General features: G+C 49.8%; 1 protein-coding gene across 1 annotated transcript in view; it reads left to right on the top strand.

The window, feature by feature from the left end:
• Nucleotides 1–563: 563 nt before the first annotated feature.
• TCERG1L (transcription elongation regulator 1 like) overlaps nt 564–14,874 on the top strand; it is an 88,729-nt gene continuing 74,418 nt past the window's right edge. Inside the window, 6 exon segments of the mRNA XM_054206028.1 lie at nt 564–682; nt 684–741; nt 743–844; nt 2,238–2,384; nt 3,234–3,414; nt 14,166–14,345. Of these exon segments, the coding sequence (XP_054062003.1) occupies nt 564–682; nt 684–741; nt 743–844; nt 2,238–2,384; nt 3,234–3,414; nt 14,166–14,345 (787 nt within the window).

The raw sequence follows: 14,874 nt of genomic DNA, 5'->3' as shown, positions 1-14,874 counted from the left end.
AAATGAACCCGGTGCCGCGCAGGGCGGGACACGGACGTTCGGGCCTGATGCTGACGGGACCAGCGCTCCCCGCCCCGGGGCCGGTGGGGGGTGGCAGCGGGGCCGTGCCCAGCCCTGGCATCGCCCCCCACCTCCTGGACACCCCGGTGCCTCCCCCCCCCCCCCCCCCCCCCGCCCCCCGCCGTGGGAACCGTAAGTCACCCGGGGGCAGTGGCAATGTCCCCCCCACCCGGGCAGAGGGACCCCTGCGACGCCCGGCGCTGCTGAAAAACCATAACGCGATACGATGCCGAAAACCCTTTTCCCCGCTAAATGAAGAGCGCGGCAAGCCCAGCGCTGCTCCGGCTGCGGGGGGGAGGGGGCGGGCGGCCCCGGCGGCTGCCCAGCCCGGCTGCCCCCCGCCCCCCCCGGGGCGGCCCCAGCGCAGCCCCCGCCCCGCTCCCCCCACGCCGGGCGGAGCTTTACCGGCGGGGCCCCGCCGCCGACTGGAGTTTCACTCGGCGGCGGCGCGGACCGCGGGGCTCCGCCGCCTTCCCCCCCCCACCCCCCCCGTGCCATGTAGGATGCTGCCGGCTCCCGCAGCCCAGCGGCCGCCGCCCCTGCTCTGGCCGCCCCCCGCCGCCGAGCCCCCGCCGCCCCCCTGGGCCTGGGTCCTGCCGGGGCTCCTCAGGGTCGGTGCCGCCGGGGGTCCCCCCCCCGCCGCCGCCGCTGCTGCTGCCGGCGCCCCCCCCCCCCCGCCGCCGCCCTGCTGCGGGCCGCCCCGGGCTGGCGCCTCCCCGGCGAGCCGCTCCTGCCGCTGCTCGCCACCGGCGACCCGCACGCCGCCGCGCTCCGCCACGGGCAGGTGAGGGCGGCTCGGACCGCACCGTGGTGGGGGATTAAGGGGAGGGTTGTTGGGGGGGGGGGGGGGGGGGGGGACGACGACAGAAGTTTCCCGTCGCCCCCGTCCGGAGCATCATCGGCAGCCCCGGGGACGGAGCCTCCGGGGGAGCGGCGGGACGGAGCGGAGCGGGGCGGCGGGGGACGCTGCGGGCTCGGCTGCGCTGCCCGCCGCCCTGCGGAGCTTCCAGCGGGATGGAGGGGCTGGAAGAGGGATTCCCGGGGGAGAGGGGCTGGGAAGGGGGCTGCAGAGGGGCTGGGTTGGGGCTGCCGGTCTCTCCGGCCGGGCTCGTCTCCGTGAGGCGGTGCGCGGCGGCTGCGGGGTGCGCGTTCTGCAGACAGGGACCAGAAAGGAAGACCAGCAGTCGTATGTAGCGTCAAGTGTTTTGGGTTTCGTGGTTGTTTTTTGGGTTCTTTTTTTGTTTGTTTGTTTGGTTTTGGGTTTTTTTTCCAATATTCATAAAGGCTAAAGTTTTGAGTCATGTCAGTCGAACCAATCTGTCTCGTCACTGCTTTGCCTGATGAACATTTCAATTATTAATTGCTGTCGTAAGGCTGCTTGAATCATTGAATCACAGAACGGTTTAAATTGGAAGGGACCTTAAAGATCATCTAGTTACAACTTTGTCCTGTTACAGTGGAGATGTCGGAAGCTCCACTTGTAGTTTTGCCTTGTCTTTATATTTTTTATGAGAAAGAAGTAAAAATAAGACGGAGATTTGAGCACTGTAGTATCCACTCGATTTCATGTGAAAATTTCCAGCCTTTTCGAGCATGAGCGTCTCTTGTGGTTTGGGAGCAGAGTGAGTGGGAGGGAGAAAATAGGTAGTGCTGGGTCTAATGAAACAGTAACATCAATTATTCCCCAGTGTGAGACCACTTAAATAAACTGCAGAGGTGGTTTTACTGTGGGAACCCACTTGCCAAACGAATTTAAGTCCAGAGAAAATATGCTTCCGACGTTTCCTTTGGCTCTTGTTTGCCTCGAGGTGAATTTTAAAAACACTTTCTATGATGTTTTTATTTTGCATGTGCGATTCTGTTTGAGCAGAGGAAAACCAAGCTTTCCTGGCACCTAGCAGCCATTAGCCCAGTACTGTGGTTTTGCTGCCGGGCTACTGATTTGTGGCTTGCTAAAGCAGTTTGTCATGTCAGTGCCATGTGTAACACCTGAAGAAACACAAATGGGTGTTGGACTGAAGAGGCGGGTTTGAAATTTTCTGTACTCATCTTTTATGTAATTGGGAAATGATGAAAAGCATCACTTTACTCAGGGTAAAATCCTTTTGTTAACTTGTCCTCTTGGTTTTTGGTTTTTTTTTTTTTTTTGGTTTGGTTTTGTCCCCCCCCCCCCCAAGTGGATATTTGGAGCTCATTCTCCAGTCATAGGATTTTCACCTTCTTCAAGCGTGGAATTTGTTCCTGTTTTTCCACCTGTATACACATCTACGGTTCCGCCTCACGCTGGGAAAAACTGGATTGATAAAAGGCTACCGAGCTGCAAAGTAAGTCTGATCTTGCTATGCTAAAGTATTTTTAAGGCTAAAGTCTATAAGCTGAAAAACGTTATGGGTTTTATGAATGGTGAAGGCGTGCGGAAGTTCAGGCAAAACCCTACGGAGGAGGAATGTTGTAAGGGACAGTTAATGGGGGGGCTGCTTAGCAGTTGCAGCTCTTCCCTTTTCTGAATTTTTAAAAAGACTAAAATATTTCTAATGTTAATCTTCACTACATTGAATAGAATATTTTAATTTTACTATGGGATGTGATTATGGGATTTTTTCATCCTCCCTTTCATCTTGGTATGAGAGTTTTCCGTCCTCCCTTTCTTCTTGGCACTTCCACCGTTTTTCCCCAGAAGGGAAGCAGTGAGCGCTGCCACCTCCCCGGCACCAGGGTGTCACTCGCGGTCCCTCACCCTCGGCCTGCCCACAGTTACCTACATCCTTATATTTACCTACCTGAACAATTAAATCACGGCTTGATGACTTTATCCCATTTCCCTCCCGCATCCCCATCTCTCCAGCTCTGGAGGCGGCTGCGGTCCCTGAGTTGCGGGTGGCTCGCTCCAGGGTAGCCGTGGCTGGGACACAGTTACTTTCAGCTGTTCTTTTCTTTTTGTGATGCTGCATTGACCCATTAGTCGTGTTAAAAGCTGGTTAATTTTTGAACAGTCAGCTAAACCCAGCCTGCGGCACTGATGGAGCAGGAATCAATCTATTTTTGCAAGTTTGTCCCCAACTTGAGGTACTACCTGTATTGTAATATTGAGTTAAAGCTACTTTATTCTCACTTTTATTTCTGAGTTTTGTATCTTAAACCTTAACGTGCTTTTATTTACTTATGTTGGACAGATATACTTGAATAATGCATTTGCTCTGGATTCGGCGTGGATACATCCTGAGGAATCGAGGCTCTTCCAGGGCAACGAGAAACCTCTGCTAATGACCAATCAAGTGGCGATGGCTATCGCCAGGCCGGCTGCTGCCTCCAGGCCTCTTCCCACTGTGGTGCTGGCACCTCAGCTGATACCAGGTCAGTAGGACATAAATAATTAAGTATTTACTTTTTCTTCTTTTTTTTTTTTTTTTCTAATTTAATGCATCTTCCCAAAAATGCATAAGCCATTTTCTAAAGTGAGGGTTTCATTCCATTCAGATGAAAATCTCTTGCTTGATCTGAACCTTGATGGCAAAGTGCATTTCATCCTCTAAATTACTTCTAAAGAAAGAAAAGACCATGGGTAATTAGTGAAGATTGTAAATAGATTACTCTGTAACTGGCTGTTGACTTCTGGAGCGAAGGGGCCAGCCTCTCCCACCGTACGTGGCTTATTTTCAAACAAGAAGTTGCCGACACAGTTCATGTATAATTCTCCCATTGGCTGCTAATTTTAAGAGTTTGGAGAGGTCTCTGTACACAGCCATCAGTAGAGAAAAGCAATTGATCCATCATCTCGTTACGGCTCAGTTCTGCACAATGATATTTGTGAAATAAATTCCATTAATCTGCATAACTCAGGTATGTCAGAGCTGGTGACAGACGGGCTAAGCTTTATATTTGGAAAAGGGCAGATATGTTGCAGTAAAGCTGAATCTCTCTGTTTTGCTGCTACAGTAGTAATTTGAAGTAGCAGTTGTCTCATAGAAAAGGTTAAGAAGTAAAACGCTACTGATGTTTAAACCCCTAACATATATTCTTTAGTTCAGAATTAGGATATTCTTAATGGCTTGCTGTCAGTCTTTCTTCCTGTCTTAGATCGAAGGTGATGTCTGTCCGGTTGGCAGCAGAGCCCTCTTACCTGTAAATAATGACTATAAAGTTACTTCTACTTTTGCAGCTGTGCAGACGCAGGAAGTTTCCTTGTATTTTGCCAGAAACGCAGAGATTCAGTGAGCGTGTGCTGGAAGAGATCCTCACTGTTTGGGTTCGTTTGCCAGCCTGATTAATTAGCAGTGAATATTGTTCTGTATTGAAACATGTCGAACCGCCCAAATGGGTTCCGTATTTAGCTGTTTTAGCAGCCGGTGCAGGCAGCTGCCTTCCCCTCCTGCCAGAATCCCCCGATGCTCAACTGGGGTCCTGCTCGGCAGCGGGGATGGCCCTGGCGGACCCGTCCCATGGATGTGCTCCTCCTGGTCCAGCTGTGCTCCTGGTCCAGCTGTGCTCCTGGCCAGGAGGCACTGTTCCAAGCCCATTTGTAAGGACAGGCGCGATGGCGAGGGAGATATTCTGCATGGGAGAGTGAGGGCCTGCCGTCTGTTTATGTATGTTTAAAATATTTCAGTATTTTTAAGCAAACATATTTTATCACATGCGATACTTCAGACATAAAGCAGTGGTCAGGGAAGCGCGCCTGGCAGAGCAGGGGCATCCCCAGCCTGACGGCATGTCACAAAATCATAGAATTGCCCGGGTTGGAAGGGACCTTCCAGATCACCGAGTCCAACCATCAACCCAACTCTGACAAACCCACCACTGACCCACGTCCCTCAGCCCCACGTCTGCCCGGCTGTTAAATCCCTCCAGGGATGGCGACTCCACCACTGCCCTGGGCAGCCTCTTCCAATGCTTGACAACCCTTTCCATGAGGAAATTGTTCCCAATATCCATCCTAAACCTCCCCTGGCACAACTGGAGGCCGTTTCCCCTTGTCCCATGGCCTGTTCCTTGGGAGAAGAGCCCGACCCCCCCTGGCTGCCCCCTCCTTTCAGGGAGCTGTAGAGAGCGAGAAGGTCTCCCCTCAGCCCCCTTTTCTCCAGGCTGAACACCCCCAGCTCCCTCAGCCGCTCCTCACCAGACTTGTGCTCCAGACCCCTCACCAGCTCCGTTGCCCTTCTCTGGACACGCTCCGGCCCCTCGGGGTCTGTCTTGTGGTGAGGGCCCCACTGTGCTCTGTCAGTAGCGCAGAGAAGGTTTTCTTCCCCCTGGACAATATACGGACGCTGCAGCCTGTTTGCCCAGGAGCCCTTCAGGTGGCCCCAGCTCCTCCTCCAGCACTGTTCTCCGCATTGGCTGCCACCCCCGGAGCATCCCTCCGGTTGGGAGCGGTGCAGAGGGGAGCATGAAGACTCCCAACCACCTCTCTGAGTCTTTCCATCCCTCTTGCAATCCTAATTCTGGTTGATGCCATCGATGCTTGTCCATCCCCGGCTGTGGGTGAGCTCCAGAGAGGCGCAGGGCAGCGCGCGCGGGGATGGCATTGCTGCAGGACGGCCGTGTCGGTGCCCGGCAGCATTACGGTAGCACTTGAAGTATTTCCTATGTGATCTTTACACTTACTATGAGGAGTAATAAAAATACTGAGAGCAAATTGCTTAGTTAAGTGGTTTAAACTGCGAAGTTAATAAGCTTTTTGCAGGCTATGTGGCTGCGTTCATTTTGCAAGCCTGTCTTAGGGCAGGTTTGTCTGCCACAGTTATCAGTAATGATATAATTGTTTTCTCAATGTATCAGCAATGTTACAAAGATAAAGGAATGAGGCACTGGAGTTTGGTGAATGGTAATGCACATAATTTAGCAGCTGCGAGCTCCAGCTACTAGAAAGTGTTATTTTCTGTAAGAAAAGGAAGCAGCTATTATTCTCGCGCATATTGCAAAACATGAATTTATGTACTTACCATTTTGTGTATCTAAAGCGAATAGTGACATTTTATTTTCCCACCTAGGAATGATAGCTTGTTTTATGTCTACTGGAGAGTGCATTTTTTTGGGAGTAAAGCAGCAGCTGGATGTTGTTGCAGAGAAAGGGCTGATATTTCGGTCCCCTGCGTTGGGCTCTGTGCCGTGGGGGTGCAGCCGGGATGGTTTGGTCCCGAGCCGGGGTGCCCCTATGGCACCTCTGTGTTCTGCGCGTCCCCGGGCAGCTGTTGGCCACTGGATGTGGGGTGAGGGACCACCAGCAGGACCCTTGGTGGCACCCGTTAGAGGAAAGCTGTAGCCCTCTGGTATGTCGTGTTCAGTGTTTTTACTATTAGTGACACTTTTTTAAATGTTTGAAGGTACATTCTTACCACTTGGCATTGCTGGCTCTCGAGGGCATCGCCAGCAGTGGTTCCTTGTAAAGCAGGTGTTCTTATTGGTGTGTTCGAGAAGGTTTGCCCAGGAAACCTTGGAAGCAGCCTTTCATGCGCCCTCCTGTGAGGGAGGGAGCAGGAGATGCAGATGGAAGGGTGGTGGTGTCCCTTCAGGAAGGGAAACTCCCCAGAAAAGCTTGACGAGCCACCGGTGGCGAGCGCTGAGCAGAGCCCGCGGCTGGGCTGAGCAACCAGGGGAGCGTACCGACAGAGGCCATCAGGAATGCGGTGGTTTCCTTATGGTGAGATGATGGCTCTTGACTTGTAGCCACCTTCTTGCTGGAGGGTGATGGTGAAACACAAGGTTAGTGATCCAGTGTCTCCTGTAGTTGCGAGCACAGTCCCGTGGGCTCGGGCAGCTGCAGGGGCGGAAAGCCGGCTGGCTCGGCAGGAGAGCCCAGCGCGATGCGGTACGGCTCCGCCAAATCAACGGGGTGTTGGGGCTCCAGTAGAACCAGTGGTGGGATGGCGTTGGTGGGCTCCTTACCGCAGACCATGGCGCCCTGCAGCTCCTTCCGGGGTATCGCCCTGTGAGCAGATGGTCTGGGTACAGACCCGGGAATTCTGCGGGGAGACGCCAGCCCGCAGCGAGGGCTTCCATCCACACCTGGACCAGGTCCTGGTCCCGTCCTGTGCTGCAGGCGCAGAGAAATGAAGGTCCCTTCTGTTAATGTTGCCAAAGGCTTATTGAATTGAATGCCCTCAGGAGTTTCTAGGGGTAAAAGTCGTGGGCAGTTGCTCAGCAGCAATTTGGGGACGTGCATGACCTGGCAAACAGAGTGTTTATGGTACAGGAGCTTCGGGCAGGGTGTTGGGTACATGGAACCTGGATGCTGCCTTCTGCACTTCTACTCAAAGTACAATCCAGCATTTGAACATCTCCTTTCATTTTGAAGTGTTTGACAGTCCTCAAAGGGAAAACTTTTTTTTTTTTTTACACATTTCAACATAAACTGCATTTTCTTCCCGATCGTGAGTGGTTTTTCTTACCGATCTTGAGTGGCCTTGGTACCTGGTGTGAGCAGCAGGACGCGCGTGGCAAACCCTCTGCATTGTCCCGCGTCTCCTGCAGGGCTCGGGGTGCGGGGGGGAGGCGCTGAGGGGGTGAAAGCCCCCTCAGGGTTTGCATCATTAACAAAACGCTCAGAATATTTTTTTTACATTTGTAACAGGAGCAATCTAACCTGGAATGAAGACTTTGTGGTGTTTTCCTTTAAGGAAAAGTCTTCTTAAATCAGATATTTTATTTTTATTTTTTTGGTCTAATAATTTTTCAGTAGAAAATACTTTCTGTTCCATCGCTGCCTCTCCATTTCTGCAGCGTCTCTTTGCTCCAAAGCAATCTTCTTGCTCTTTCGTCCGTTGGTGTTGAGATCAGAAATCCCAGAATGAAGAGTTCATGTATGTTCTTTCACCAAATTGCTTTGGCATTACCAAGCCTATGTGTAGATTAAAATTTTGATCCTTCTTATTTTCCTTTCCTTTCTTTTAATCCCACTAACCTTTACGGAACTGAGCCGGTATTTTTCCTAGCAAGTGTCAGTATTAGGATTTCTATGCGTATAGACATACATGTACAGGTGCAATTTTCTAGGTAATTTCAGTTTAAATTTCAGGCATTACAAACCTGCGAAGAAATGTGGTTGCTCCGTGTTAAATTTGGGTTCCATTCGCTTGTGGTTTTCGGCAGTTTTGAAGTACATGACACAGAACCTCCGACCTTCTGCATTTCCCATGCAGAAGCTTTATACCTGAAGCACGTGCGTGTGTACGCGTAGCCAGGTTTGGGGCCTTTCAAATTGGATTCTCTTATATTTAATGTTCCTGTGCTCAGGCTCCTCCTTGAAAAAAAGAATAGCACTGCAGGAACCTGGATATTCCTGAAATGCCATGAAAACCCTCTGTATTTGCGGAGCACTCGGGCACTGCAGAGACGAGCATTTTATGAAGTCTCGGGGAATGCTTGACTTTAATCATAGCCTTTACCAAGTTTTTGTTTTGCTTATTAAGTTTGTGCTTTTTTGGTGCTTTTCCTGTTATCTACCCAAATCAAGTGCAACCTTTAGCCCAATTAAGTTTGTTTCTTCCCCACTTAAGTTATAGAAATAAAACTACATGTGGTGTGTTTGTGGGAAAGGCCTGTAGCTCTGACCCTTTCGTAATATTGTCCTCCCCGGCCCCAAGACCTCGTTATAAAGAAATCCGGATCTTTCAGTGAGTTGCAGCGGCCGCTGCGGTTTGTGAGGCGCCAGGTGTTGTTATTTATTGCGTATCAGCAAAAGCGAGCGCTGTTAGCGACGCTCTCACAGCAGACCCGTTAACAGCTGGAGTTTACAATTGGAAAAGACAACGGGCTTTTTTCCCCTCCCTTTGGGCTACAGAGGATGGGAATGGCAATGGGGGGGACATTGCAATGGGGGGGCAGGAACCGGAGTGAAATTCCAGGTGGGGCTGGGGCCGTTTATGAGTTGCCGTTCAGCGAAGTCCGGGCTGTGTGAGAAATGATGGGAGGGGATTAGCCGAGCAGCACCCGTCAAAGCTCAAGCACGTTTTTCAAGGATGTGCTTTGCTGGGGAAGAAAGTGATGTTTTTGTCCTGCTCTGGAGGGACCCTGGCCCGTGCTGGGCTGTAGCTGGCTATATTTAGCCTCTTTCGACTACCTGCCTTTTTTTTTTTTTTTTTTTTTTTTTTTTGCTCTCCATCAAAGCACAGGTGTCAGTTTTAATTCTGGTAACAGTCTAATAAAGAGCTGTCATCTAAAAGACTTTAGTTTACAGACCCTACAGATGAAAGGAAAGGGAATAAGGGCTAATAAATAATAATTCACATTTCAATTTTTTTCCCTTTCTTTTGGAGATGTTTTTCATATGTCTTTGGAAGCAGCGTTAACTATTTTGTGATGGCTGTTGCCGTAGAGCTGAACCAGCCGCGGTGCCGGGACGGCGTCCTCCGTTTCCCGGGCGGGTGGTGCAGGGGATGCGGTGGAGCTGCCACCTCGGCTCTTCGTTGTCGCTCCCTCCTCGCCACCTGCCTGGCAGCGACGGCTGAGGAGGGAATTCGTTGTGTGACGAGCGTGCACCCCGTGTCAAAACGTCTCGGCTTCAGGCGAGTCCCCGGCATCGGGCTGGACCCCAGTTATCCCGCAAACCCTCAGCCTGGAGCTCATTTGGGCGGCGTAGCGGAGATTTGGTGAATGCTTCTGAAATGGCTTTGTAATCACAAATGATGGACTTTGAACTTTTTATCTTTAAATAATAGCTGGGACTGTGCAGTGCACGGATGCAGTGAAGCGGGTGGCGGAGGGGCTGCGCAGCCGCGCGCGTCCCCCCAGCGCTGGGGCTGGGGCGGGCGGTGGGGAAACCCCAAACCCCAGGGGTACGGGCAGTCGGGGTGTTAGGGACCCGTTGGTTTAGGAATAAAGATAAGGAGCTTGCATATGGCTTTGAAAAGAAGTGAGTGGTATATACATCCTTCTATGGGTGAGGTTTGGGACCTCACCATTACTAACTCTTATTAACTCTGGAGTCAAAGTATTTAACTTCTATTTAATTGAATTGGTGTTTAATTTTATATGACTGCCATAGCAGTCAAAAGCCTTCAAAATATATATATATATATATATTTTTTATTTTAAATATACATGGAAAACATTTCAGATCCCTTAGGAAGCCGCTCAATACTTGGTGTGATTTTTTTTTTTTTTCTTTTTTTCATGGTAACGTTGAGTTCTGGTGTCCTTTTCCCACGCTGAGCCACCCCAGGTGTGCATGGGGAACAGCTCGGATAGAAATCGGGCGCTGTGTGGTTCCGTAGGCGTGGAGTGCGCTCACCGGGACAGACAGATCAGCCCGTGGCAGCGGAAATCCGTTTGTGTTATAACTGTGTCTGTGGGCTGTTCCAGGCGAGAAAGAAGAGACAGCCAGGTCAGCGTCTGCGCTGGGGTCCTTCGGTCCTCGCCCGAAGGAGGACCTGCTAACGCAGGAGCTCTCACAGGGCCGTGGGGCACCTGCAGTCACTCACGGGCTGAAAGGACAAGCAAAACCCAGCGACGCATTGGATCGTTAAAAAAAGTTAGAGGGAACATTACGCTCATGTGTATTAATTCCTTTTTCTCCAAGAGAGATGAAAGGTTCAAAAGGTCTATAACCTGCTTGAAATTTTTTCCTGTCCTATTTTTTTAATGTGGGTCTTTTGGGAAAGATATTCATAACCCTTTGGTAAAGATGTTCTTCTGTAGGCAAAACTGAAGACAAAGACTGAAAAGCTATAATAACCGAGTATCGAGTGCAATTTAAAATTCATTACATTGTCTGTGCAGTAAGTCCTCACAATACCGATAACTTTTTTTTATCTGCAAGGGAAGGTCTTGAATTGCCCTTTTTGGGCAGAAGTGGGTCTTCATGTCTCGCAAGTGTTAGTGGTCTTTACTTCTGTCTTGTTAAGTAATTTCTGTTCTTTTGGGCGTTTCTTACTTGAGGAAAAACTCATGGTTTGAGTCGCTAATGTGTTGGGGAATGTCAGTAGCCAAAAGGCAGTTTTGGTGTGCTCTGGCTGCGGAGAAACGTGCTGCCCATCTCAGATGTTTCCCCCCGTCTGTTTGCTTGGGAAGAGCTGGCAGGCTGGGGAAGGACGTTGGAATGGGGTTTGGTATCTCCGCAGACAAGTACTACCTTTCTACCCAGGATGTAGCGGGACTTGGCAAAAACAGATTTGGAGAAACCATGCCACTAGGGAAAAAAAAATTGCAGTTTTTCTCCTCAAGGGTATATTGATGATAATATTTTACTACTATTTTCAAGGCATTTGACTCTTGAAATTCGTGGACCTGTTGGAGTGGGGCCAAGAGGAGGCTGCAGAGGTGATCCGAGGGCTGGAGCTGGGAGGACAGGCTGAGAGAGCTGGGGGGGTTCAGCCTGGAGAAGAGAAGGCTCCGGGGAGACCTTCCAGCCCCTTCCAGGCCCTAAAGGGGCTCCAGGAAAGCTGGGGAGGGACTCTGGAGCAGGGAGGGGAGCCGTGGGACGAGGGGGAACGGTTTTATACTGAAAGAGGGGAGATTGAGATGAGATCTGAGGCAGAAATTGTTTGCTGTGAGGGTGGTGAGCCCCTGGCCCAGGTTGCCCAGAGCAGCTGTGGCTGCCCCATCCCTGGAGGGGTTCAAGGCCAGGTTGGACGGGGCTTGGAGCAACGTGGGCTGGTGGGAGGTGTCCCTGCCCAGGGCAGGGGGTGCCACTGGGTGGCCTTTAAGGTCCCTTCCCACCCAAACCGTTCTGTGATTCTATGTAAATGTGGGGTTATTAATAATGATTCTAAAAAGCCATTTCAAGAAGTTTTTGGAAATACAGCAAAATCTGTTTTGTTTCTGAGAAGAAGTTCTCTCCAGCTATGCTGCGTGCAGATGAGAGTCCCTGGTGCTCCTCAAGGCCTGGGCCAGCTTCCAGTTGCTTTGGCAAACCGTATGCTATGTTAGAGGTGGATAAATTGTGGGGATGATTGTTCAGTTGACCACAAAGCGGGAGGGTGGGTTTGATGAGCCCCGGATACTCTACCCGTGCTCTCCTATCAAGTATTAGCAGTTATAGGGGTAGTCCTTTCTTCATGGAATTATTTAGCAAGAGAGAGGGAGAGAGAACTTCATCAAAGGCGGGGAAATCACCAAAACTTCTCTTTCAACTAACTGATGAAACTTTAATAAGGGAATTGATGAAACTTTAATAAGGAAGCCCTGCTTCAGGAGTGTTACTCATCTGTGCTGGTGGAAGACTTCAGCTATCCCAGCAACTAAGGCTTACGTTATTTTGCTGCTTTCCTGGGCTCTTTGGGGAAATTGCATCTTCTTCTCCAAAATAAAAGAATCAAATGAGAAGCAAACAACCTTTCTGCTCCTGTACCCTGTAGGAAACCAGTAGAAAAGTCATTTTTCTAGACAACATTAGTTTTCATAAGATTTACAGAAGATGTTTTGTGGATTTTTCCCAACTGCCAACAGCCGGAATCAGGAATGAGTGCAGGCTCTCGGAGGCCAGATGTTTAACCTAACCCAACGGCCTGTGAACAAACAATAAATTTGTATTAAATAGTTGGATTAGTTGGACACTGATTCTTTTTTTATTTTACTTTCCATTGTGACTGTGGCAGAATAATTGGTTATTCGTCTGTCCATGGCTGAATCATCAAAACTGTAACATTTGTGGGGTTTTTTGCCCGTGTGCCTGTTAATTAGTGCACATGCAGGTGTTTTAAATGAATTCTCTTGGAATTGAGAAATGCAGTAGAAATAATAGAAGGTTCTTTTGTGGTGCTTACTGAAAATATTTGACTTCTGTTTTGTTAATGTAGAGCTTATTTTGTTGGCAAATAATTGTTTATAAAGAGTCGGGAGCGAAGCTGCCAGCAGTTAGTATAATGGATAGCCTCAGGAGCCCCAGTTAGCTGCAACCAAAGCAGGGCCCTTTCCAAAAACCACTGGCCCGCTCCTACCCAACGCCAGCTGAGAGCGGAACTGAAAATCAGAACTTTTTCCGTGTCTGGAGCCAGAGCGGGATGGAGAAGCCTGGATGAGGTGCCTGGGCTACGGAGCCATGTGGGGAATATGCCCTGCACTGGGCTGCGTCACCCCCGGTGCCCCGATGGCCACCATTCCCTTGGCCGCTGGCCCAGCCCCTCGCAGGGAGGCGGGCAGGGAAGAAGCTCCTGCAAACCCCCGGGACGCCTGGGGCGAGCAGTCTGAGCAAATAGTGTTTGGGTTTTTTTTGCAGAGCTGCAGTTGGCTCTTAGTGCCTGAAGGATTTCCACATGAACCGAAAACATTTGCTAAATGACATAATAAGCTAATGATTGCTTAATTTTTGAATACATAGCTCCGTGTAGAGGGAGTAACAGCTGGTGTTTGTCAAATTAGGTTTTCTCCTTAAGATTTTTACTACTCATTTTCCTGTTTATTTAACATATTTAGCCAAGATTGAGCTCTGAAGGTCTTCCCCCAAAGCTTGTTAGACTTACAGGTGAATGTTGCACAGTCCGAAGTGCTTTTGAGCCTAGATTTGAGGCACTCCTGAGCTCCTGTGTGAAACCGTTTGAAGTTTCCCGCATGGTGTGCGTTCAAGATGAAGGGCACTAGTACATAAAACTAGTAAAACCCAGATATTTCCAGGAGAACAGCCGGGCAGGTAACAGTGACGTTGGATGGTGAGTAGAGCAAGTAACCAAGAAGTTCAGATTTGAAATCAGACAAGTGCTATTGAGGAAAGGTCCGAGTAAGGGTGGTTGTGCGCTGTTATGGAGCTGTGGGAGCTGAAGAAAATGCCGACCAATCTGTCCAAACATTTGACTTTTTTATTGAGGTTTTTCATTTGAATTTAATAAGTCTGCACAGTTTATTTATAACTCGCTACTGTCTTGTCCCTCTGGGCTATAGCGGTATCTTCACATATGTGGGGGTTTAATATCTAAAAATGCACCAACCAAAAACTAGACCTTTAAGAATAACGGTTAGGAAAGGGGCTTTAAGAGTCCTTAGAAGATATGTTGTATAATATACTTGAAATCTAGTGTCTCACTAAGGTGGACGTGCAAACAGCGAGGCCAGGTGGGAAACGTAGCAGACTTCTGTTCCATCGTGCATTGAAATTTGGAATGCTGAAAACATCATCCTACATAAATCCACTGCCTTCCAATTAAAAATAAAACATGCTGTATCTCACCCTTCCACAGGTGGTTGCCAGAACAGCCTTAAACCAGTCACTGGCAATCAGAGCCTGGCGTTGGCCACTGCCGCGATGGTGTCAGTGGAGCCTGAAGCCCCCCAGGGACCTTCGGCGCCGAGCGTTCAGCCCTGCCACGTCCTGACCTTCTCCCCCATCAAAATTCCAGTCCTGGCATCACCTTTTCCAGGTAAGGTTGCTCCTGGTGACACTAATGAGCAGCTTTTTATATTGACTTTGCAACAGAGAGGGGCTGCTGAGCGCGAGTTTTGTTGTCGGTGAGCTTTGGTAAATTAAATGTTGAGGGGATATGGGTGTCACTACTGTAATCCAGAATTCAAGTTATTTTCTATGGTGCTGCGTAGGTGCTCTCTGAAATTGTGTGTTGAAAGTGAGTTCAAAACCCCACCTGCGTTTGCAGCGTGTGTGTCGCTGTGGTGTTTGCAGCTCTGCATGAACTGCGCCGTGTCCTGTCCTCCCCGTGAGAAAAGAGGACCTCAGCGTCACCAAGGCTTTGGAGCCGATCCTCAGGTTGCAGGCTCGGGAGTTGGAAAGTGTCTGCTCGACGTATGGCGGTATTTGATTAAGACTTAAGTAGATTGTTGGGGAGTTTATAAAATATGCTGGAAAAACATAGCCCTGGTTTTGTGTGGTTTCTGGTAGGTTTGGATGTGGTTGCTTACTGGAAGAAATGCTGTTTTCTTAGCATGGCTTTGTGT

This window comes from Rissa tridactyla, chromosome 6, assembly GCF_028500815.1.
Source record: "Rissa tridactyla isolate bRisTri1 chromosome 6, bRisTri1.patW.cur.20221130, whole genome shotgun sequence".
Lineage (NCBI taxonomy): Eukaryota > Metazoa > Chordata > Aves > Charadriiformes > Laridae > Rissa > Rissa tridactyla.
Note: the sequence above shows the minus strand (reverse complement) of the source record. Positions and strands in the feature narration are given on the sequence as shown.